Source organism: Quercus robur, chromosome 3 (genome assembly GCF_932294415.1).
Source record: "Quercus robur chromosome 3, dhQueRobu3.1, whole genome shotgun sequence".
Lineage (NCBI taxonomy): Eukaryota > Viridiplantae > Streptophyta > Magnoliopsida > Fagales > Fagaceae > Quercus > Quercus robur.
Window position 1 is genome coordinate 62,842,580 of NC_065536.1, and position 26,299 is coordinate 62,868,878.

General features: G+C 35.3%; 2 protein-coding genes and 1 long non-coding RNA gene across 7 annotated transcripts; 1 reads left to right on the top strand and 2 right to left on the bottom strand.

Moving 5' to 3' along the window:
- The first annotated feature begins 9,719 nt into the window (after nt 1–9,719).
- On the top strand, nt 9,720–11,834 carry LOC126718806 (uncharacterized). 2 transcript variants are annotated; one of them, XR_007653056.1, is made up of 4 exons: nt 9,720–9,902; nt 10,051–10,195; nt 11,161–11,303; nt 11,440–11,834. It is a non-coding gene; the product is annotated as an uncharacterized LOC126718806 (long non-coding RNA). The 2 variants fall into 2 exon arrangements; XR_007653057.1 differs by lacking the exon at nt 11,161–11,303 and having other exon boundaries at nt 9,735–9,902.
- Nucleotides 11,835–11,926: 92 nt separating this feature from the next.
- Nucleotides 11,927–12,478, bottom strand: LOC126719913 (uncharacterized). The gene has a single exon (XM_050422411.1). It carries the CDS (start codon nt 12,476–12,478, stop codon nt 11,927–11,929), a length of 552 nt encoding a protein of 183 aa, XP_050278368.1.
- Nucleotides 12,479–15,630: 3,152 nt separating this feature from the next.
- On the bottom strand, nt 15,631–26,183 carry LOC126718807 (uncharacterized). 4 transcript variants are annotated; one of them, XM_050421156.1, is made up of 9 exons: nt 25,931–26,183; nt 23,710–25,385; nt 23,240–23,600; nt 22,325–22,409; nt 20,675–20,731; nt 19,995–20,054; nt 19,673–19,894; nt 17,526–19,100; nt 15,631–16,631 (listed from the first exon to the last, which is right to left on the bottom strand). In XM_050421156.1, exons 2-9 carry the CDS (start codon nt 25,328–25,330, stop codon nt 16,128–16,130), a joined length of 4,485 nt encoding a protein of 1,494 aa, XP_050277113.1. In that variant the 5' UTR covers nt 25,331–25,385; nt 25,931–26,183; the 3' UTR covers nt 15,631–16,127. The 4 variants fall into 4 exon arrangements, with proteins under 4 accessions (XP_050277113.1, XP_050277112.1, XP_050277114.1 ...); XM_050421155.1 differs by having other exon boundaries at nt 23,710–25,413; XM_050421157.1 differs by having other exon boundaries at nt 23,710–25,418.
- Nucleotides 26,184–26,299: the final 116 nt, after the last annotated feature.

The following is a 26,299-nucleotide window of genomic DNA, read 5'->3' on the forward strand; positions in this document are numbered from 1 at the left end:
GTGGGAGGAAAAATTATTATCTCAGGCTGGGAGAGAGATCTTGATCAAAGCAGTCGTACAAGCAATTCTCACCTATACTATGAGTTGCTTCAAATTACCTGTAGGGCTATGTATTGAATTGGAGAGTCTTATTAGGAAATTTTGGTGGGGACAACGAGGAGACCAACGTAAAATTCATTGGGTCAAATGGGAGACACTTGTACAATCCAAATTTAATGGTGGTATGGGCTTAAAGATCTGGCTCTCTTCAATGATGCCTTGTTAGCCAAACAAGCTTGGCGTCTCCTACACAATAAAGACTCGCTTCTCCACAAAGTCTTTAAAAGTAAAATTTTCCCGGACTGTTCTTTCATGGAGGCCCCAAAGTATGCTAGTGGTTCATACGCTTGGAGTAGTTTACTTAAGGGCAGGGAGGTGTTGTGGAGAGGGGCATGTTGGAAAGTGGATAATGGAGAATCTATCAAGATATGGGACTACCCTTGGCTACCTAGCTTAGAGCACCCGAAGGTCTTGTCTGCAGTCATTGATGGTCTACATGAAGCTACAGTAAACTGCCTAATCAACCTAATGAGTAGAAGCTGGGATATGGATGTTGTGGCTGGTTTCTTTGCTCCTTTGGAAGCTGACCTAATACTAAAAATCCCACTTAGCCCCATCAACGTTGAAGACAAACTCATATGGCCCCATGTATCCAATGGAGTGTATACGATGAAGTCGGGTTATAGGTTCCTTGTTCAAGAAAAAGCTAGTCCACGGCCTTCTCATCAAGTTTAGACTGATACTTCAAGCATTTGGTGTCGAATATAAGGCCTCCCGATGCCAAATAAAGTAAAAAAATTCTTCTGGAGGGCGTGTAAGGAAGCTTTACCAGTGAAGACCAATCTGGTTTGCAGGAAAGTCTTAGTTGAAGATATTTGCTACCACTATAATTTGAAACCAGAAGACGGATACCATGCGCTGTGGGACTGTGCTGAACTTTCGGCCATTTGGGAAGCTGACACGTTATGGCTGTTTTGCAGGTCAAAAAAGTTTACAAACTTCTATGAGCTGGCATGCTTCATGTTGGAGAATGGTAGGAATCCTAAACTATTTGTAGCTTTGGCATGGACAATCTGGTCTCAGCGCAACTAGCTTAGAACAAGGAACAAGCCTTACCCGCTCACTCAAGTCATTCCTTCAGCCAAACAGATGCTCCAAGATTTCACTCAGGCGCAACCAGCTGTTTATACTCTTCTGCCTCGGCGACAAAGGCAACCACCTAAGTGGGAGCCTCCTCCTTCACCATTCTTTAAGATCAATTTTGATGGAGCGATGTTTAAGGATAAGGGAGAGGCTGGAATGGGAGTGGTTGTCTGTGACTCTCATGGGAAATTGCCTCCTTGGCAGAGGAAATTCAACTCTCATCCTTATCAGATGAAGTGGAAGCACTAGCAGCAGTCCGAGCCATCACCCTAGCAATGGACCTCAACCTACCCTCTTTTATTGTTGAGGGAGATTCAGAGGTGGTCATCTCTGCCTTAAGAAAGGAAGAGGAATCTTTCTCTTCTTTTGGCCATTTAATTTCATCTATTAAGCATTATTTACATTCCTGCAATTGTATTTCCTTTTCACACACCCGTAGATCGGGTAACTCAATAACTCATTCTTTAGCAAAACATGCGAGATATATTGACGGGTTCTTTGTGTGGATGAAGGATGTTCCACCACAAGTCAATGCTATACTTTTAGCCGATTTTGGCTAATTTCAGTTAATCAATTCAAATGCTGGTTTCTCAAAAAAAAAAAAAAAAAAAGTAGTGCACATGGTCATACGAGAATGATACCAATGTCTCAACATGTGGGTCCATGAGATATTATGTATGATACATGAGATATTTTCTTCCCTTATACAATTTTTTTAAGAAATATAACAATTTTAAGACCACAATTTTTATTAGTCTGCTAGCAAAAATTGTGCCCATGGTACCAATGAAGGAGTGACACATCACCCCTGATTTTGTCCATTCCATGGTGTTTGTGTTATTTCTCACTTTCTTACCCTATTTTAAGAGCTAAGTTCCCAATTCATCAAAAAAAAAAAATATATATATATATATAAATAAATAAAAAAGGAGCCAAGTTCCCTCTAAGAAGTAAAAATCCTTTGTTCTCAACAGCCACAACCACTTTGCTCTCTTGCTCCCTTGCTCAGGTGAGTCCTTAGCTCATTGTCTTTTTTTTTTTTTTTTTTTTTCCTGTCTTTTTTATGTTTGGTTGAAAATTTGACATATCAATGGTATATATGTGTAGTTGATGGTTTTGAGGTTATTTATTCTTCGTTATTATATCAATTTGATCTTAGATCCATAAGCTATTTGAGTAAAAGAATGTGGCCAAGAAATAAGATGAACCCAAGTCGAAGAAAGAAAATGAGTCCAAGAGAGTTCTTAAGTGCCAATCTAAGCACAAGCAGATCAAAAGTTGGAATGGGTGAATTTGGCAAAAAGGTATAGAATATGGATGTTTTTGTTATTCTTTGTTTCATCATCGATTTTTTTTTTTTTTTTTAGGAAGTTTTCCGTTTATTTTGGTAACTTTGTTAGTTTGGTTTATATATTGCTGAAATTATTATGCGAAACTATAATGTTGGTCTCTCAAGTTTACCATTTGCGTGCAATTGGTCTCTCAAGTTTCAAATGATCACAATTAGTCCCTCAAGTTTTAAAACTGAGTTGTATTAGTCCTCTTACTAACTGCCGCTAATGGTATTATTTAAGTAGCTAGCAGAACACTGACTTGATATTTTTTTAATGATATGTTATTTTTTTATTAATAAAAATTACAAAATAAAATTACACATAAGAAATTCACAAACTGATACCAAATTAAGACCAGTATTTGCAACTGATTCACAAACCCACCCATAAGAGAGAAGGGGAGAGAGTGAAGAAATCCAAGCCCTGACCCGCCGCCAACAATAGCCCAAGCCCAAAACCAAAGTTTAGATGAATACCAGCCACTTTCTAATAACCAGAAGCCATGTGAGCTCCCACGCTTGCTAGTGCCTCTGATAGTAGTGCTAGTACACCTCCATGCAGGGCCAGCCCTAAACATTTTAGGGCTTTAGGCGAGAACTAAAAATCCAAGCCCTGACCCGCCGCCAACAATAGCCCAAGCCCAAAACCAAAGTTTAGATGAATACCAGCCACTTTCTAATAACCAGAAGCCATGTGAGCTCCCACGCTTGCTAGTGCCTCTGATAGTAGTGCTAGTACACCTCCATGCAGGGCCAGCCCTAAACATTTTAGGGCTTTAGGCGAGAACTAAAAATTGGTCCTTTTTTATACTTATATATTAATTAAATTAATGTTTATTTAAATTTTTTTTTTTTTTTTTGCTAGGTAAGTGTGGGGGATAGAACCCCCGAGCAAGAGGTTACAAAGGGACTTGGGTGCCACTTGGCTACAAGGCCATTGGCTAATATTTTTATATTACAATATATTTCATTTAAAATCTATTTTTCTTACTTTTTGAGATGCAAATTAACTAATTAAATTTTTGTATTCAAGTTCTTCTAACATTCTCTCTAGTTGTTTCATGGTTTTTAATTTTAGAACTAATATTTTTCCAATCTCGAGTTCCTTCATTACATAGTTGGCCAGTACGTTTAGACTCAAACAACTTGCAACAAAAACAAAATACTTGGTCCGTATCTTTTGGATACACTAGCCATTTTCTATCATGCTTCTCCCCATTTGATAATATTCGAGTGTAATGAATAGTAGAAAAATGTCTAGTGTCATCACCTCTAGGAAAAATTATATCATTGTCTCTAATTGGACCTCTTTCTACTAATAAATTTCTTAATTTTGTGTCAATATTTTTCCAATTACCTGGATCATAAATATTTAAAGGATAATAATTCAACATGTCATTATTATTTTCATTTCTTCTAGTTGAACATCATTATGGTGAACTTGTTCATTTGTGACATTTTCATCATTATTTTCATTTTCTTCTAAATTATTTTGAAATTCATTATCAAGATTTGTTGTATTGCAAAATGAACATCATTGTTATCTTGCAATTGTATCATTTCATTATCTTCTAACTCTTTTTATAAAGACTAAAATAAAAAATGCTTTCAAGTGTAAAGCAAATGAAAAATAGGACCTAATTTATATAAAAAGTATTGTTATAGTTTCACCAAATAATAACAAGTTTTTAGCAATCTTAACCTGCATAAATAAAGACTTACTCAATATATTACTACTAACTAAAATATATATATATATATATATATAAACACAAGATTAAAATTTTAGCACAAGCATAACAAAAATTTAAGCATGGCCATAACACAAGGCTTATTAATAAGACCCACCTCCAAAAAAACACAAAACAAATCATATCTAATATCTATAACCCAAAAAAAAAAAAAAAAAAAAAAAAAAAAAAAAAACCTTGAAGGCCCAAACAACGTGAAGAGAAAGGCTGAAACTGAAGCCCAACGCCCATTCATCAGAAAAAAAAAAAAAATGCCAAGCGCCCAAATAATGAAATAATACCTGATATCAGAGAACTCAAAACCTAGAGCAAAGGCGGCAGAGAACTGAGCAATTGAGAGAGGCAGAGAGCAAAGAAGGAATCAGAGAGGCGGAGAAAGGCAAGCTTGATTGAGATGAGAGAGGCGGAAAGCAGAGAGAGAAGCAGAGCTACAAAGGGAACGGTAAAACTAAAAACTTTAGGGATTTGAGTTGTTTTATTTGTTTTGATTTGTGATTGTTTTGTGGTTAATCTCTTAGATCGGATTTGTAGTTTATCTGGTTGATTTTTGGTTTTCTAGATGATAATAATGTTATTTTTGGGCAATGATTTTGTTTAGAACTAATGTTTAACAGGATTTACCAAAATTTTTGTTTTTTGGTTAAAAGGATGTGCCAGATTTTTGTAATTCATCTGAAACTTTTTTTTTTGCCCCTACTACCCCTTCTTTTCTAAAATTTTAGGGCCTCCTTACTTGGGGGCCTTAGGCAATTGCCTAACTCGCCTAAGGGAAGGGTTGGCCCTCCATGTAGCACCTTGAATGGCTTTACTTTTTTTCCCTAAATGTTATTAAACAACTCAGGCTCAGCTCAATAAAAAGTTTGTTCATGTTTGTTTGTTTATAAATAAGTCAAGCTTGAGCCTTAGTTTTAAGCTTGTTTGATAAACAAGCCGAGCTCAAAAAAAAAAAAAAAAAAAAAAAAAAAAAACTGTTTTTGAACAAACTCGTGAACAATAGGGCTCAATACAAAACATGTCGAGTTTAGGCTCATTTATAACTTGATATATGTTTACTAAATAAACTCATTATTATGACATTACACATATATTAATAATGACATAGTTCACATGAGACCACTTACCACTACCCATTAATTTCTTTCCTCTAATTTTTTTTAAAAACTCCCTCTAAACTGACCATGGAACACTTTTAGACTTAAGTTAAATAATTTTTTTATCCAAGTGGCCCATGTATGGCTTTTCCCCCACCCACAATCTTTGTACATTTGTGAAATATGTTACTATGTAAGTCTTTCCCATTCAGTTACAAATGTAATTCTTTCTAGACTTCTAGTCTTTGCCTAACTTCACAATCCAGTTCTATCAAAACTATAACTTCACAATCCATTTCTATCATAACTAAGGGGGTGTTTGGATTTTGTGTTTTCAATCACTCATCACTTTATTTTCATCACTTATCACTCAAAATCTATGGATCCCACACATGCATGGCTTGTTAAAATGAATTTCCATTTTCTGTTTCCATCACTCATATCTCACCAAATTGAGTTATGAGTTAGTGAAAATGAAAGCAAAATTTTGGTGTTTTTGAGTTATGGAAACAGAGTTACAATGGCATTTTTGTAAATATATTCACATTGTAAGGCCCATGTCTGTGTCTTGTCTTTTCCTTCACAAACCATCTCTTCTCTTTTCTTTTCTTTTCTTTTCTTTTTTTCCACTCCTCTTCCTCTTCTCTTCCCACGCCACTGTTTTCTTTCTATACCCATCTGCCATTAACATAACCCATTACTCTCTCTGTCTCGGTCTGCTACTCCAATTGAAGCTCAAGTCTTCCTTCTTCTCCATTTTCGTCTCCATCTCGACAATGGGTCTCGTGGTTCTAGGGTGGGGGTCGTCATCTTGACGACACATATGGTAGAATCTGCCAAGCTCTCTCTCCATCTCCTCAAAAAGATCAATGTTTTTTTTTTTTTTTCCTTTCTATCTTGTGGGTGTGGAGTTCGGATTGAGATGTGGGTGTGGGGTTTGGATTTTTGAGATGTGGGTGTGGATGTGAGGTTTGGATCTGTGGTGTGGTTGTGGAAAATGAAATTTTGATTTGGTCCGGGTAGAGAGAGAGAGTTTGAGAGATTAGAGAAAGAGTAGAGAAATGAAAAGAACCAGTCCAACTAGAGAGAAAGTCTGAGAGATTAGAGAAAAAGAAGTGAAAGGAGAAGAAGAGAGTCTGAACTTAGTCAATCCGTGGGTCCCACATAAGTGAAAATATTTCAGTTTTGAGAATGAAAACTCAATCAGGTTGTAGTGCCAAACATGCCAGGGATGTAACTTGGGGAATTTTAAGTGATAAGTGATGAGTGATGAATAATGGTTTTTGAGTGATGGGTGATAGTGTTTCCACCATCCAAACAAGGCCTAAGATTCTTACTTGTCACTCTCAATGTCTCTATCAAATGACTATCTTTTGCATTTAATAATGCAATTTTTTTGGATCCCAAGCTAAAAAGCTTGACTCGAGCTAAAGTTTGAACTTGATATTATGCTCGAGCTTGGCTTGACTAATTAATCAAGCCAAGCCGAGTTCAAGCTTTTTAGCATTCTCACGAGCTCGAGCTCAAATATTGTTTTTAGGCTTGTCTAAAAATTTTCAATTTTTTGGGAGCATCCACACGGATAACCAAAAATCCGAATTCAATTCAATGTAAGCAATCGGTATTTCTTTGCTCTGCCCAACTGCCTTGAGACTCCAATTAATGATTCATCTCTAATATTAGAACCTTATGGATTTCGAGGCCATGCAAGTGTGCTTGATTTAGATTTTGGCACATAACAATAGTCAATCGTTGGGTTTTTGATTAATGGGAGAATGATATACTTTGTAAAGTAGCACTTCAATTTTCACTCAAAATTAAAAGATTTCATAAGGGACATCTCAACCGTAAAACTCCAATTACACGACATAATACCAATATTATCATATATATATACTCCCTCCGTCCCACTTTGTTTGTCCTCTATTCCATTTTGAGATGTCCCAAAATATTGTCCTGTTTCTAAAAATAAAAGTTATTACTTTACTAATATTCCTATTATACCCCTAAGCCTCATTAAGAATAACTTTTTTTTTTAAAAGTTGATAAATTTATTTAAGGGTAGTTTTGTAAACTTATATATTTTTATAAGGTAGACAAGATAATAAATGATGTTCCCTTAAAATGTTTGACTTTTCAAACAGGACAAACAAAGTGGGACGGAGGGAGTATATATATATAGAAAATGTGTTAATCAGAAAAAATAATAATAATAATCTAGAATAGTTAAGATATGTGTTCAAAGGTATGTAACTTATTGAGATTATGGAACTTAATTGAATGTGTGAAAAAACTTTATTATATGTCTAAAATATGTATTATAAAATTTTCTTCATTAAAATATATTATAAAATTTTATTTTTGAAACAGAAAAAAAAAAAAAGGAATGAGATATTTTATTTTATTTTCATATCTTGCTTTCAAACTGAAAAAGATTCCTGGTCCCCATGGTAACAACTTTCACGTACAAGTCAGAACCCAGACTCAACCAGTTCACCAACTCTTCAAGACTTCAACATTATTTTCTCATGACCAAGAAGTGCACATGGTCCTATGAGACCAATGTCTGTACGTGTGGGTCCATGAGATACCGGCCTGGTACGTATGACGCATGATTAAAAAAAAAAATGATAAATTTATACGAAAATAACAAGTAATCGTCACAGTCGGCTATGTAAAAAAAAATTATAGTAAAAATTGTACCCCACAGTATTAGTGAGTGTTTGGATAGGAATTATGCTGTGTTTGGCATTTTTTTTTTTTCACGCGTTTCCAGCTTTTAAAGACAATTATTACTGTTTACGCACTGTAACAGTACTATTCATGCACTGTTCATGAGACCTACAACTGCTTTATTCAAAAAAAATATCTTAAAAATAAGTCTCACGGCACCATACATATATTTAAAAATTATTTTGCTATAGTGTTTTCAGTTTTCAGTTTCAGCAAAAATAAGTTGTATCTAAACTGATCCTTAGAATTACTATTAAAAATAAATAAAAAACTGTAGAACTGAGATAATGAAGAAAATGACAAAAAAAAAAACTAGGTAGGGGCTATTTGGTAGCAGATTTTAAGTATTATTGTTCAAAATTATGTGAAAACTATGATTTAAAAAGTGTTATGAAAACACATTGTGGGGCCCGAAATCTGAGGTCCCAGCCCACTTCGTGTTAAGGGCCCAAAGCCCAGTCCGATAAGCCCTACTGCTGAGGACGCGCAATGAAAGCTCCTTGAAGGCCCAAGGATGTGGCCGAGGACGACCTCATGTCCAACATCTCATAAAAACGCCTGAAGAAAAGAACAAACTCAGTACAAGAGCAGTACAAGGGAGAAAGCTGCCAACACCATAATGCGGAGCCCAGCGCCTGACAAGCCCATACTCATACCATGCTATCCAGCTTTTCCCAACCACTCTAACGTATGGATTGATAAGACGAGTAATTACCCCAATCAAAGAAAAACTGACACATAGGTGAAGAACGGGAAGAAAATACTAGTATAAAAGGGAAAGAGAGCTGAGACAAGAGAGGGGGGGAGGACCCTACAAGAAAAGGGGGAAGAATGTGATGCTCCTCGGAATAAGTCCGAGGAGCCAAACCCCTCAAGCTATATCGATGTAAAGCCTAGCTATTCTGGCCAAACCCACCTTTGTATGAGTTCCCATAAAATCAGGACCAGACCGCTACCCGGCGACTAAGGGCAAGCCTTTCAAACCCATTCTCTACAAATCATATTGTTCGAGCCCATTACATACGAACCCAACGTCATCCTTGGGTCGTTAAAAATCGTGTCCCTACACACATGTTTAAAGTACTCATAATTATTCTTTAAAAAAAATACTCATAATGCAAAAAATGTGTTTGGTATCATATTTCTAATAACATTTTTTTCAAAAGTGAAAAAAATATAATTGTGTGTTTAGTATGTATAGGTGTTTTTAAGAAAAAATGTAACTTTTCTGACATAAATGGTAAGATTTTTTTTTTTTTTTTTGAGAAATAATTACAACATGCTGCTAACCCCGCAGCTCGAATCCTTTCCCCCTTAGACCCTCAATCACTTTGTGCATGGGGAGGTGTCAATTCAGTTACAAAGCCTTTGGCACATAAATTGGTTGGATATTGTCAAATCTATAGATCTCACACTTTTCTAAATATTTACAAAAGTGTTATTAAGCAATATTATTTAAAAACTGAAAGCTGGATAAAATCACCTACCAAACGCTTTTTTTTTTTTTTGGTTTGAAGTTTTCAATGTTTAAACACTGAAAACTATTGTTTAAAATCTCTTACCAAACAAGCTCGAGCTCTTTAAAAAGATGCAATCCTCCAACACCAATGAAGGAGTGACACATGTCACTCATCACCCCTGAATTATTTGCCCATTCCACGGTCTTTGCGTTATTTCTCACTTTCTACCCTATTTTAAGAGCCAAGTTCCCGATTCATCAAAAATAAAAATAAAAATAGAGCCAAGTTCCCTCTAGGAAGTAAAAATCCTTTGTTCTCAACAGCCACTTCGCTCTCTTGCTCCCTTGCTCAGGTGAGTCCTTAGCTCATGGTTTTTTTTTTTTTTTTTCCTGTCTTTTTTATGTTTGGTTGAAAATTTGACATATCATTGGTAGATACGTGTAGTTGATGATTTTGAGATAATTTAATTATTCTTCTTTATTTTCTCAATTTGATCTTAGATCCCTAACTATTTGAGTAAAAGAATGCGGCCAAGAAATAAGATGAACCACAGAAGAAGAAAGAAAATGAGTCCAAGAGAGTTCTTCAGTGCCAATCTAAAGCACATGCAGATCAAAAGTTGGAATGGGTGAATTTGGCAAAAAGGTAAAGAATATGGATGTTTGTGTTATTCTCTGTTTCATAATTGATTTTTTTTTTTTTTAGGAAGTTTTCCGTTTATTTTGGTTACTTACTTGGTTAGTTTGCTTTAGATATTGCTAAAATTATTATGTCTAATGTCCATTATATCCATTTAAGAGAAAAACATGTAACCGAGAAAAGGAAAATGCGAACTAAAATTTTTTTTAGCCAATTATAATTTCTTATTATAGAGGACGGTTATGTCTTGGACATGTGAATTCATTCCTTGGTGTGTGTGTATATATATATACATGATCACAGTCACAACTCTGTTACAAACATGTGCTAACGGTCACAATCTTTGTTGAGCACTCACATAAGTTAATGGATAATAGCATAATGGTTAAATTTTGCACATCCAACTCCAAAAAATTTGCACCTCAATCTGTTTTTTTAGAAACACATATCTATTTAAAGTTTGTGTAAAATATGATAAGCTATAGTAACCATGTATATTTACATGAATACTATATGCATGCAAATTTATTTTTTTAGTACTTCTTTACTTACATACACAAAAAGAGATATATGATTTGAGAGAGTAATAAAAAATTGATAAAAAAATAATATTTAATAAATGAAGTAGAAATAGATGATATGATGTAGGTGTTGTTCAAAAGTGATTATTTTATGTAAAATAGAAGAAGTAGATTATTATGCTAAGATTAACATAAATTTTTACACCTACTGATGCAATGCTCTATGTTTATTGTTTAGTGTTTACTAGGATATTGATTTCAATCTTAAATTGTGTACATAAATATAAATAGTTAAAAGAAAAAAATTATTTGTTTTCTAATAGAAGAAGTGAAGAGACTGGATGGTCCCATGGTCTTTATTTGTTGCTCACTTTTTTTTTTCTTTTTTTTTTAAATTTGGGTAAACTAATGTTCCATGGTGTTATTTGTTGCTCACTTTTTCTCCTCAAGAATGCAAGGATGGATTATTTTGCTTGGCACTCATATGGAGATGTTCCTACTAGTTGACCCGGAAATTTTAGCCATGTATAGCTATCTGGTTTCTCAGTGGAATGGATTTTGCTTTATAATTCATCCTTCACCATGTTTACTAGGTTAATTATATTACAGACTCTCCTCTTAATTAGAGATGTCTTTCAGTTTCTTTTAATTCATTTGTACAATATAATTCTAATAGATATTTTCATAACTCATATTCTATATCTTATGAAAGTATTCTTTATTTTGTAGATTTAATACCATATGTTCAGTATGGCACTTCTGTTGCTTTTCATCATAATTTGGGTGTAGCTATCCAAAAACTGAAGGACACTGGATAGTCTGGATTAGATTTGGACTGTGGACTAGTCAAGGAGCCCTTTTATGAAGATCTAGAATTCAGAACAAAATTCCTTTATGGTTTGTTATCAAGCACTTAATTTGACCTTCGAAATGGATGACCAAGCATAGGAGATAAGAGATAACTAGCAATAAAGATAGACTCAATTGGGTAGAATTATGAGACTTTACTAAGTTTTGTTTATTTTTTAAAAGTTCTGGGTGGACAAATTTGTAGTTTTTGTAGAGAAAGTGCTCTTAATAATTGAAAATAATCTCAATAGATTATCAACAAATTGTTTTCCTAATCTGTCTAATTAATCATTGTTTTTTTTTTTTTTTTTTTTTTTTTTTTTTTGAGGAAAAGGTAAATGAAACTTTATTACTGGAAAAAAACAAACTAAACAACATCCTCCAAATCCCGTGGAAGTTCTTCTATCCACACATCGATGTTAGCAGATAAAACTGCTCGTCTAGCAAGGGCATGAGCTAGCTTATTGCCCTTACGATTGACATGCAAAAAATTACAGATAAAAGAAGAAGATAACAGTCTAATCTCATCAATAATATGTCCATACAAAGTCTGCACTGGCCTAGTATCGATAATGGCTTCAATAACTTTCAAAGAGTCCCCTTCAATCACCACATTGTGAAGGCTGAGTTCCTGAGCAAAGCAGATGGCTCTTCGAGCTGCCAAAGCCTCCACCACATCAGCCGAACCTGGGAGCCGCACTCTCTGACTTAACGCAGCCATGACAAGCCCAGCCGAGTCCCTCACAACCACCCCTAAGCCGGCGCACCTTTGTTCTAGGAATAAAGCGCCATCAAAGTTTATTTTGTAAACACTTGAATCAGGTGGCTTCCAACGCAAATCCATACTCCGGACAGCCATCCGTGGATTCACCGATTGTACATCCCGATACTCCTGCAAAAGCTCTGAAGCTCGGTGCATCACCAAATTTGAACCCCAAGTTTTCTGCCCCTCCCTCACCCTGTTTCACCTCTCCCAGATACCCCAAGCAGCCATAGCGAACAGAGCAATCAGATTAGAGGATCCATGCGAACATAAAAACTGAAACAGATCACCAAAGTTTGAAAAATGATGAGCACGAAGAAAAGAAAACCGAGCATCTGACATCCAAATGGGCTTCACCGCATCACAGAACCACAAGGCGTGAATCTCGTCTTCACCATAGTCACCACAAGCATCACAAATACCAGAACTTAATACCTGACGCCTGTGCAGATTACATTTAGTGGGCAACGCCTCACGGACCGCGCACCACAGAAAATGTTTCACTTTGTTAGGGACCTTCAGCTTCCAAATACCATTCCAAAACCCCTTTCCCGCCTCCACATCCGACGAGCTAGGCTGATTCTGATGCTGAAATGTATGTTTTGATTCGATATATATTTATAAATGTATTGAGATAAGCAATGCATTTAAGAAGAGAGATCATAATCATTTTTTATATACTTCAAAAGAAATTGATTGGTTTGAGATTAAAGATTACATTAAAATATACTGTTACAAGTTGAAATTTTTTGAATGGTGTGAAACTCTATTTTCTCATTCCCTTCTAACTATCATGATTGGAAAAACCTAATCCCCAATATAATCTATCACTAGTAAATTGACTCATAATATGAGTAAATGAAAATTTTAATTTAAAAATATATAAATTTTTTATTTATATAGAACACAAAATTCATTACTTAAAAAAGAAAGCAGCATGACATTATTTATTTTAGAGGGGAAAAAAATTATTGCCCTTTTGTTGGTTTGGTAAAGGGTTATATAAAAAAACATTTCTTAATTAAGAGTTTAATACATTTAAATGAAATTCTCTTATGAGAAAAACTTTTTTCTTAACGTATGACTAATCATAATATATAATTTCATGAATATTTTAGAAAATAAATTATATATCCTATAGCTACGTTCTCTCTTTGGTCGTCATGCACGGCCCTCATCATATTCATAATCATAATCCTTATTTATATTGCAATGTATTCTAGTTATTTTGAGGATCTAGGTGTTGGTAAAATTCTCTTAGCCAAAAAAAAAAAAAAAAAGTGTTGGTAAAATTCATGTGAAATAATATATGTTCCTTTATATTAGAACTCAAGCTAACTGAAAAAGAACAATCCTTTTATCTATTATTATATTTACATTCTTTTCATTGTATTTATCTCCAATTTTTTTTTTTTTTTTTGGAAATGTATCCAAAAAATTAAATGGAAAATGTTTCAATATTTTTGTTTCAAAATTTAAAATATAAACATATTATACTTGTGCTATATACGTAATTTTTTTTTCTATTTTAGATTTACAATATTATTGTTTTTTATTTTCATGTCAGGGAAATCTACGACTGTTATTAATTGTTAACAAACAATGATGATAAATATTCATCTTAAGGGAATCCTTGTTCTTGTTCATGAGAATCGACATGATAGTTGAACTTGAGGGAAGTAATGACAGATTTTATTATGTCAAAACTGCGAAGAAGTTGTGAGATAGTACAAGAGAGATTCATATTTTAACTTTTTAAGGTGTCTAACCGACAGTCATTTTTACTTTCAATGAACATTGCATGGTGATATTTGAGGAAAACAACATGGTTTGATCCAAATGGACTCCACACATGGCACAGAGAGGTTCATATTAGCAATTTAGCATTTAATTTATTCATCAAAAGTCATGTGGAATAGAGAAATCCAGAGTAGATTAAATAACTATGCCAAAATTTTACACCCTTAAAATTAAATATTCACTTATAGAGTAAGTTCAATATATAAAATGTTGGATATCAAAAATGTAAACATTTTTAGGGTAAATGCTTTTTTTTTAAGGCCAAAATATAAGCACAATATAACTCACTACACTAGATCTAGATGTGCTCGGTAGTGACCACATTTTTTTTTTTATAATAAAAAGTGACCACTTTATTTGGTTTGGGGTTGTGGTTTGAAATTGTACTTTTTTTCAAAATGCATTTAATAATAATAATAATAATAACAACTTTAATATCATTTTGGTTCATCATACATCAACCCATTTTCTCAATTGGTTTTGTGAGTGTCATAGGCTTCGGTATTTCTCCTCATTCTATTGCATGTTGTGTAAATTAGGACGACTAATTGGATTAATTATTTTGTATAGGGGCTGTGTAAATCTTTCTCACGCGAGCATAGGCAAAAGGCTAGGGGTTCGAATGATCAGCTAAAAAAAAAAAAAAAAAAAAAAAAAAAATCTAAGTCCAATAGACTAACAATGATCATACAACTTTTGCCCCCTCCCAATTATAATTTGATTTTTTTTTTTTTGAGATATTTTATCATTTCTTATTAATATATTAAGTTTTCAAGTTTATCCTAAACATAACTTATTTCACAACTTTTTCTATAGTTTGTTGAGATAGCAAGCTGTGAGTAGCGGACAATCACTTTTCACATAAACCCACCACTAACATCACTTTTATTTTTCACTATCACACCCTACTAATTCAGTAAATTGTGTGCAAAATTGTGTTACTAGTTTTATCTTAAACAATATATTTGAAAATTTCCATACTCAAGCTTCCTTCTTCATTCATGGCTTTTATTTATCTACAATTGGCTATCCATATATATTCCCTCGCGCATATATTTGTCATAATGTAGTTACTATGAGATTTGTATAGTCAAGACAAACTGTTGAAAAGAAACTAGGGATTCAGAGTTGGGAACTTTCAAACGGTGTAAAGTGTTGTTTGTAATGGGGAGCTAATTAAATATATGCATGTGGCCCACCCAATTATCATGCATTCCGAAATTCTATGTTATTTATTTTGTTAGCCATAGTTGTTTTCTCATGTGCATTAAAATTCTGTACCCATGGTCTTGAATCTTGAAAGTATCATTAGGGTAAATATCAATTCATAAGACCATGCAAACACTTCCCACATTTTGTTTTAATTTCATCCTGACACTGCATTATGGGTGATTGAAGGCTGGATACAAGGGTATGAATATAAAAAAGTGCAGCTTGAAAACAAATGGTCAAAGGAAAAGTGCATCTCTAATCCACCAAGAGTACACACCAAAAGAAACTACAACCTGTTAGTAGAACTGTGAAATTTTCTTTGATTGTTATGACTTATAAACAGTTTCTGCTATTCCGTGAAACTACATTATGTTAGCAAAAACAGCTACTCTCATTGTTATGAGAGATCAATGGAGAATATACAAGCAAAATGTCTGTACACAAACCTAACTATCAAAACAAACTGACTGATATTATTACATCAACCAATGGATTAACATAATAACTGCCTATGTGAAATGCATACCTAGAGCCCATTACCCCAGCTTCCCCAAATCACTCCTGCTGTTTCTCATTCAATTCACAAAAATATTCACCGAACAGACAGAGACCTTCATCCTAGCCTTGTATGCAGATGTTTGAATCACCAGAATCCCCTAATTCAAGTGTTGGGGAAGATGAGGACTCCATGAAGATCAAATTTCCTCACCTCTCTACTTCCACTCCGACACCTCTTGGGTGCCGAAATCCGAGGAAATACAACCAACCCTGGTTAGCATGGACAGATCAGCAATCAACCAAGTCTATCTTTACCATCACCACTGGAGCTTTCAAAAGTCAATCCTATGTTCAAACTTGTATTAGATCTGCATGCACGCTTCCTTGATTTTTTCATTGTGGGAGTAGCCAGAGGACCAAGGCTGAGCTGTTTTGCCATGACCACAGCATGTTTCTGCACTGTAACATCTGTGTTGCTTGTTTTTTTCTTCTTGCAAGATCTGTTGGGACGAAGCGAAGATAAATTTTTGGACATAGGACCTTCACCGGTTGTACTTTCTTCATGACTAGGCTTTGTGCTCAAAAGACGATCTGGTGCACATGAATCTAAACTCAACCATGAAAAATTACTTGAATCATCCATCCCTTGATTAGACAAACCCAACTCAAGGGAAGGAGTGATGTCCTTTCCAAGGACATGAACATCGCCTTGAGGATGACAATGGGTCCTTGGTTCGCATTGTGTATCATTACTAGCTGCACCTGTTGCTAGATTTTCCAAAGCGATATTCTGGCCCTCCTATTAACAGGAGACAAAATAGAAAAATCCAGGAATAATTAGCTACTCTCCCAGAACAAAAATAAATGAAGTTCACAGAAAAGAAGAGAGAGAGAGAGAGAGAGATGGTGAGATAGCAAAAACTATAGAGACCAGAACAATGTCAACATGGCATAAATAAAATTTGTAAAGTAAATTAGTAAAGCCACCCAGTGTTCATAACGCTATGATATGCTTTAGGCCAAGATAGAATATAGAAGTCCTAGAAAAGGAGGGAGAGCACATTTACAATATCAAAAATCAAAACACAAGGTGCATTTGATTTATCTTGGCCAATTAAAAGCAGCATCATTAGAGTGAGCTCCATATATATATAAATATATATTTTTGAAGAGGCACCTGGGGTATTGGATTAAGTAGTGAAAGAATGGCTGGGGCTGAATTAGCTGTCTTAGATTTGAATCTTTGCCTAACATGAAAACTGAATCGTCCTAGTTTCATTATTATAGCTATGCAAATTATCCAAAGCAGGATTCAATCATATACAATTATTCAATCAGAAGAGTCATACTAAAGATTAATAGAAATTATTTTGTTTTCAACTGATTATGCCAACTTTATAAGAAGAAATGGACCAAAGATAGAGCAAAATGGCTGAAACGTCTGAAATGGGAAACCCAGTTTAACCAATCATCTAGAAAAATTTGCGAACGCAAATTCTATAGTAGTTTTAGTTCTTCTGTGAGGGATGATGATGAAGCTTTCAAGATATAAAAGGTCAAACTTTACCTTGGAACCCAAAAATTTTATGTAAAATGAGGTTCAGTCTGCAAATATATAGAATTTGGAAGGGCAATAGCACTTAACAAAAAAAGATGCATGCTTCTCATTTCTCATAAGAAAGAGTTGAGTCACCTTATTATGAATCTCAGCAATTTGTTCACAGCCTGATCCATCCTCTCCTTCAGAATCAGCCATCTCCTCACACTCAAACTCTACATGTTCTTCAATTTCTTCATCAGAGTCGCTCAATTCTTCCTGTTCCATCACAATCTCTGGATGAGACTGGTCACCTATATCATCCATGGGATATCTGCTGATGTTATTACTTGGTATTGCCAATCCATGGCCACCTGAAACAAGCTTAGTACTGACTGTGGGACAAATATCATCCTGCTCATAATGTGGGCCATTGATGTTTTGGGATTTCGTTGTAGACCCAGAGTGTGATGCTGCCACTACTGACATAGTTGGATTACATGCAGTCACATCTCTATTTTCCATGCCTTTCTTATTTCTGGATGTATAGCTTAGGTGGATCTCTAAGTCCAGTTCATTAGCTTTCTCCATAGGACTTGGTGGATTAACACTAGTAGCCAGACCATGACTTACTAGTGACTCAGTCTGGACAGCATCAAAAGCTTTCTCAGTACTTACTGAGTCAGTATATACTTGTTCGGTTCTTTGTAGCAGTGGATGGAAGTCAATACCAGAAGATACTGCAGATTCCTTTGACTTCAGAGATTTATTGAAACCTTCAACATAGTTTTCTGGGTGAGGATTATGGAAGAGATTTAGGTTCAATTGAGGCTGATTTCCTGAAAAGAAACTGAAAGAACTAGAAGTGCTAGTGCTGCAGTTCAATGGGTAATAGGGCAGATGTCCATCTTCAGGGGACTGGAACAGTAAAGGATGCATCTGAAGATCAGAATCAATCTGTCTTTCCACAGGAATACATTTATTCTTAGCAACTTCAGATTCTTCTATATGGGAATATCTAACATTGTCTTTCAGTGGACTATTTTTTTTCCGTACAGTTTTTACTAAATGGGTGGTTCCCAAATTCATAGCATGAGGAATTCCAGAAACTAAATTTTCTATTCCAGAATTACAAATACCTCCAGGCACAGATTTCTTGGTAGATGCTCCAAACTGAAAGCCTTTGAAGTCTGTCTGAGAGACTACACGAACAGATGGTGGAAGATTCACAGGAGGCAAGTCTGGCGCTAATTTCACTAAGTGAGAATTAGAAGCACCACTTTTTTTACGAGCACGATAAGGCCGAAACCAGAATTGAGATTTTCTGTTATTTGACGTCATACCAGAAGCTGGATGATTTGGCTCCATGATATTAGCTGTACCATTTCTAGCACTAGCAAACTGAGATGAAATATAAGGGTGCTGGGTACACTGTGACGAAGGTGAAAACTTGTGCATGATACCAGTCTGGAGTTGAGCCTCTCTAGACCCATCATAAATTTGCTGTTCCCTCATATGAGAACCCTCTTGTGATAGTGTATTCCCAGGAATGCTTTTGTCTTTTACATTTGAGCAAGGAAGTGCAGAAGAATTGAGGCTGAAGCCATCCGGCCTCCAATCTGCTAAAAACGCCTGGTGAACATAACCTTCCCCTGCATTATCTGTGCTCTCATCTCCACTTTTATTATCTTCTCCAGCATTTTCAGCCTGATCATCCTGTAGCAAGTACAACTGTACAGAGTTAAATTATCATTGACGAGATGAAGCTAAGCTTTATAGTAAGGTTTACGAGCCAAGCCCAGTCTGAGACCAAACTCTTCTACAGTTCTACCTCAATGAAAACGAGTAATGCTGAGGCGTGCTCAGCGCAAGAAGACCACACAAATGCATAGACTAATGCATGCACATAATCATATACAAGTACGAACACATTTACACATTAACAAGGTTACAAGTAAGCATTATATTAGCAAGTAAATTCATGGTTACTGTTTTTCTAATTCAATCATTTATGGACTATATTTCCCATTCTATTCAACATTACCATTACACTTGAAAGCTTAATAGGTGATGAACAAAGATTGCACTAAGTGACTCAAAGCAGAGGCCAACTAGTTTACAGTGAAAACCACAAATTTTGATGAGACATAGTCTGCGGCTGTGCATGCATGTTTTAATTATTATCAGCAATTCAGACAAAGTTATCTGATCCATGAAAAACTAATTAGAATATTGTGTAAAAGCAATGGGAAGATGTGAAGAATTAAATTTCAATGCGGTTTTCTAGATCAAAGGTAACAAACCTCCTTTTCAGATGCAGTTTGCCAACTTGCCAAATCTGCAGTTTTGTTCTTTCTTCGTCTTGACTCATACAACCGCCGCCTCTCCTTTTTTTCTGCATCCTGCTTATATGACCTCTGAGTTCCAAAGGCAACACGCCACTGCCGAGGTAGTAAGGATGGATCTCTATGTGGGACAACAAATCGCCACACAGACATCCAATCTAATTTATAAACCTTAAGTCCCTGGGATATTTGGATCAGATAGTAAATCACATAGCTATCAATCAAACAGAAATCCTCTTAAGAAAAATAATAAATTCAAAAATCTCTAGGTTGAATTTACCTCCTGAATACAAGTTATCTCTTCCACAGTCAACGGAGAGGTTTTCATTTTCCGAACTGCCTGCATGAAGTAGTAAACAACTACATTAAAAGTCTACCGACGAACAAAAGGAGGACATAACCCAAATGGCATATTTTTTTTTATCTATCAAAACAATCTAACTAAAGATCACCTCCTGAACTGATATAAGACCAATGAATCACCAGTTAAAATATTCAAACATCCTAGTAACATAAATTTTTCTCAACCATCAAGGTGATGACATGTTTGGTAGAATAGTCAAAGAATGCATATCCACTCTTTTGGATCTTCCACTTAATCTTCTTGCAATGTTTTAAGATACTTTGTGTTCACCATCATGACCATAGAGAATTTTTTTTTCAATAAAACTCTTATTACTTATCAAAAAAATTAGACCAAGAACAATAAATTTTGGAGATAGATAAAGATGAAGCCACAAATTAGCAGCATTGTTTTATACAATTAAAACAAAAAAGTTATAGCCCCACCACTTATAAGTTCTGTGTGGAGGGTAAAATCATGGGTTCAAGACCCATTGGGTGCATGTATAACTAGCCAATTAAAAAAATAGCTTAAAATGACTATCAATTAGGATGAAATAAGATGAGATTAAGATAATTTATAATTTATCTTGGTTGTGCTCAAGATTGTTGAGATACCTTTATGGGATTTTCTGGCGCTTTAGATGAGCAACGATTCTTTTGCCTAACAAAAATCTGCAACAAAAGCGATACATGTCAATTAAAATAGTCCACTATTGCTTAATCATGACAATTATGTTGATGAACTACAACACACCTCAAACCAACATGACACTAACCTTCGAACTTAAACGAACTAACAAATACTATAACTCCCTAACATCATGATTGTGAAACTCTAAAACCAACTGCAATCTTTATTCAACAATGTACATAATGACCAAAAAATTAATTGACTATATTAATCTCTTATCAAGTTTTTTTTTTCTTTTTTAATCCTTAAGAAGTAGTACTGTAAAACAATTTATTTCCTCATAGAGAGAGGATATTGAATACACACAAAGACTCATAGGTAAGAAAAACTCACATCTAGTAAAACTAGTTAACCAAAGAGCTAGGATTGGAAATGGGACTTTTTAAAAGGATAACTGGCACAGCCCCTCTGATTCAGGGAACACAACCAAAATTATTTCAGAATTTATTGCTTCTGATTTTATTGTTGTTTGAAATCTCTCTTTATATATATATATATATATATATAATTAAAAAAAATAAAAAGATTTTTCAGACGGGAATCAGTGAGAATCAGATTTCAGGTTTTTAAGATAGGGATAAGATTTCAGATTATTTAAATTTTTAATTGAGAATTTTGTGGGACATAATACACTCACAAAACACATTACCATAGCCATCAAGCAAACAATAATTTCAATTAAGTCTTGCAACGCATCTAGTTTCTTGCCAATGAGATTTGGCTCAAATGGTACTTCCTCCTTCCACAAGAATGGGTGGAGGGTGAAGTCGTTGGTTTAAAAACTACTAGGTGCAAGTGTAGCTTATCAATGAAAAAAAAAAAAAGGTAACTAATTTCCTTTCATCTTTTGACTGATATAATAGAGTTTCAAGCCCTTAGAAGTTTGAACACAAGAAAACCAAAAAAAAAAAAAAATTGTTTTTATGTCCTTTGCCATTAAGAGCTCCTTCCCTCCATTGCAGAAAGAGCAGGAGGAATAGAAACACAAATGTCTAAGCAACCACAGAATTCTGTCTAAACAATGATTACCAGAAAAATTCTGTGTTTAGAATTCATCTAGGATGCACAGATACTCCACTTTTGCTCACGTACCCGTTTCCAATACATATCGTACCGGTATCATACCAAATACCTCTAAGATACATACCCAGTCATTTAAAAAAAAAACCAATACATCTAGGATACACCCGTGATATGACTTGGATATCGTTCTAATCCAACCCCCAATAATGAGAGATAGCTCAAACTTGTAAGAATTTTTATTTATATGTTTTATATATTGGTTTCAATGTTGAACACTTACCTAGTTATCTATTATTTACTCTTTTGATCTTGGTTTGTTTTCTAAACATCATTTAATCCATGGATTCACTTTATTATCCATTATTGCTTTTAAATTGATATATGCTTAACAATATATAATATAAATTCTTAATAAGTTATTAATACATGTATCCCTAACATATCATACCCTAAGTTTTTCAAAAAATGTTGTATTCCTGTACCCATACCCGTATCATATCCATACTCGTATCTGTACCTGTGCATCATAGGAATTCATAGTCTAGAATTACCTGATGCTCCGATTTACATGGAAGAAAGCGCTGTTGAATAGCCTTCCAATCTGTATTGTATTCCATCAACCCCAGTGCTAACAGCCTGCATTGATTCCCAATATAAAACATGTGAAACTTCACAAGCCTGCCTTATAAGGTTATTATAGATATTAGATTGCTAGGACCATGGCACATGGAAGTACGTACAGGAAACAATTGTGCAACATAAAGGTTAATGTGTAACGCCATCATCAACTACAGAAATTTCCATTAAAAAAATATACAGAAATTAAATAGGTCCCACCTAGGAACTTATCAAAAAAAAAAAAAAATAGGGCCCACCTAGGACTAAAATGAAAAAAACTATTAGTTAGTTACATACTTGTATACTTGAAATAACTTCAATCATGTATGGAGATCTTAAAGCTACTGTTCCACCATTAGTCAGACCTGGTAAAATTGACTATGCAGCAAAGGCTTCTTTTAGATATGATTTCATCTCCCAGTGTATCAAACAATATACCTATTCTAATAGGTGAATAAGGCATTAAGGATTGCAAAAATTGCGAATCATAGGAGAGATTCCTGTTAGAAAGCAATCCTAAGATTTTTATTTTAATTGTTTATTTAAGATGTTATATTTTAAAAAATGAATCCTAAATTCCTAACATGCTATCAACTCCATAATTTTTATCAAAATATTTCTGTACCACTGATATCCACACCTAAAGTCAGATGATTTCTAGATTTAAATTTCATGGGTCTTTCTCTTATACCATGACAAAAGTATAACTACGAAAAGCAATGCACCTCAAAATGAAGGCATTCTAAAACTGAAAATAGTGGGTAATCAATATCAAGTAAAGCCCCCAATTCAGCAATAAAACAGTCAAACAGTCATCTACCAAACAGAGAAGAAAGCATGCAACTCACTCATCCTCTGCATCGGTGAAAAGCACCCGATTTACAACAGCTGCAGGGGGTGGCTTATGTGGAAATAATGAAGGATTGAAGAGAGGAAAAAATCTCTGAGCTAACTTTACAATTTCCTTGGGAACTAAAGCAACTGACTGCTTCTTGGTGCTTTCTACAAGTGCAGCAGCCATTGTTTTTTTAGGCGGTTGTTGACCGGGTGTAGATGAAACCATGTTAACAGCAGAGGTAATGGGTCCCCTTAAAACTTCAGAATTAGCTTCAGCATACAACGGGAAAGAACGAAGGGGAAACAGTGGTTCTCTTTCAAAGGGAGCATCACTACTAGATTTCACAGGACAATGTCGATAGTCCTGAACAGCTGTGAAAAGAATTTCATACCAATGGCAAAGCATATAAAGGTTAAACTTCTGAACAAGCAAATGATTGTAAAAGCATGAAAAACACTTGAAAGCTTCCACATAACATACCAGTATAAACATCGTCCATATATCTCCCAACTGAATTGAGTGGAGCCACATCCAAGATGGACAGTACCGGACCATTTATCGAAGGCACCCAAAAGGTGTCCTCGATGTTTTGGAAAGAACCCAATTGCTCATTGAAAACACGTACACATCTTCCTTTAGAAGGAGACATGTTTTGAGAAGCCAACATCCGGTTATTTACAGGATAGCATACACTTTGTGCATTAAATGGAGGACATGACTCTAAGGTGGATCGTGCTGGGGCCACTTTGGGATGTTCATCTGGCACTGATGAGCAAACATATGGAGGGTTAAAGCAAATACTAGGATATGGGACACTTCTCCAGGCTAATACTTCATTGCGTTTTTGAAGTATCTCAAAAATCAGTCCCCGAACCTGGGAAGCAATTTGTTGCCGAGAAGAGTCAAGAACACTCAGAGAAAATACTTGAATGAGAAGTTGCATATGTTCATGTATCAAACAATGTAACTGGCCTATTTGATGGAGTGTAAATCCATTTATAGAACCATCCTCTGCTGTGCATGAATGAGGCATCAAAGTTTTCCCACAATTAGTAGGGAAGACTGCAGTTGGTCCATTTGGCAAAACTGGCAAGAGGGGACGTAATGGCCTCTTTGCCTGTACTGAAAGCTTCTTTTTATATTGGGAAGAGTTCTTTTGGCACCTGTTCTGCCTAGTCTCTGGCCGCCGCCCAGCTCCCCCAAACTCCTTTCTGGTTTTATCTCTAGGACTTTCATCAACATCACTCTCAAGCAACTCTTGAAGTTCTATCTCAAAATCAGCATCATTATCTTCATCCTCATCTTCATCATCAACATTTTCATTCTCTTGATTTGACTGACCATCACCATCTCCGCCATTTAAAACAGCTGCAAGAAACTTCCTGTATTCTTTTTCATCGTCAACATTTGGAAGGTCATCATCATCATCAGTTTCTTGAAGAAAAGTCTCAAGCTCATCGAGTGTAAAACTTGCAAGGGAATAACGAGCCCTAGTACGTTTGCAGATAGCATCCTCATTCTCTAAATCTACTATGGGCATCTGGGATTGTGTTGAATTACTTAACTCTCCTACCAAAACATCAATATAATCACTTTCACTGCCATTGTCCTTTGTTTGAACAGTATCAGTTTTTGGTTGAGAGTTTGAGCAAGATTTTCTCTTCTTAGGATTTCTGGAAACAGAATTTTTCAATTCCTTCTCACACACTCCTTCAAGAGACACCGAAGCTTGCATCACACTTTCCTCCTCGCCATGCTCAGAATCTCCAACAGCCGAGTTTTGCACTGCACTACTTGGCTTCGACAAATTAACTCCCACACTATTATCAAAAGTCTTTCCCCCACTGTCAACAACATCACCATCCAAACCATCAATTTCAGAGCTCAAGCTCGAAGAAGCTTCCGGTGAAAGGGCTTCCTTTAGAAACGGGTTGAAATCCACATCTTCATCCTCATCCTCCTCATCTTCCTCCTCCCCCACTCCCTCATCCTCCTCATTTCTCAAACAACTTTCATTACATTCATTATCACAAGAATCATTTCGACGGCCACCACAATTCCCAACCTCAGTTACTTGTGTATTATTCGAACTTAAAGACATCTTCAACAAAATGAAACCTCTGTGCTCTCAAGATCCTAATAGACATCTAGATGCCCTGGCAAGACCAATCATACATTACCATCCTGAACTATGCCAAAAGCAGAAATTAACCCCCAAACAAAAAAACAAAAAAAAAAAAAAGTAATAGTACAGCCACAAATTATTGCCGAGGCAAATTTTTACTAATTCTCATTTGGACCCATCACTTTTTCACTTACTAATAACCGGTCAACCACATCATATAAAAATTTGTAAAACTGTTTGAAGCTTTAGTATTTTCCAAAAAATAAAAAACAAAAATTCAAACTCAACAAAGCATCAATTCCCGCATTATTATCCACATTAACAACTTAATTAGCCTACAATCCTAAAAAGCATGCTACTATACATATATTACGATAAATTTAAATGCATGGACACGGTAAAATTGGCAAAGTACCCGTGTCCGACACGTACACGGCACGGTCGGATACGGATACAAACGTGTCGAATATGCACCCAGCCAAAAAAAATTTGTTTTTTTATTCTGGGCACGGCACGGACACGGCCGGACACGGCAGAGCAAAAAAAAAGAGAGAGAGAGAGAACTGTTGAAAAAACCTGGCATTCTTTCCGGCGATCCAAGGACCGTCGACCCACCACGGCGGTGAGACTCTGACTCTCTCTCTCTCTCTCTCTCTCTCTCTCTGTGGCAGGCGCACCTCGTCGTTGCTTCTTGCGTTTTCCGATCCTAATATTATTTTCTCTAAAGCTTTGGTTTTAGGTTTTAGCTTTGTCGTTCTGTTTTGCACCGTTGGGACCTTTCGTTGATTTGGGCTTTTTTGGTTGAGACACTACTTTTGATTTTGGATATGGGTCCAGACTCCAGATTGATAGGTTGGGCTTCTTATTTCTTAGTTTAGATTTTTTATTTAATACATTAATTTCTATATAGGACTGTACATTATTTATTTGTGAGATTATTGTTAA

Excerpts from the sequence above, each read along its gene's own strand:
- LOC126719913 (XM_050422411.1), bottom strand. The coding sequence starts at position 12,478 with ATGCACCGAGCTTCAGAGCTTTTGCAGGAGTATCGGGATGTACAATCG.
- LOC126718807 (XM_050421156.1), bottom strand. The coding sequence starts at position 25,330 with ATGTCTTTAAGTTCGAATAATACACAAGTAACTGAGGTTGGGAATTGT. Across the intron at positions 20,055-20,674 it reads CGCCAGAAAATCCCATAAAG|GCAGTTCGGAAAATGAAAAC; the intron begins GTATCTCAACAA and ends TACTTCATGCAG. Across the intron at positions 16,632-17,525 it reads TTGCTGAGATTCATAATAAG|GAGGGCCAGAATATCGCTTT; the intron begins GTGACTCAACTC and ends TCCTGTTAATAG.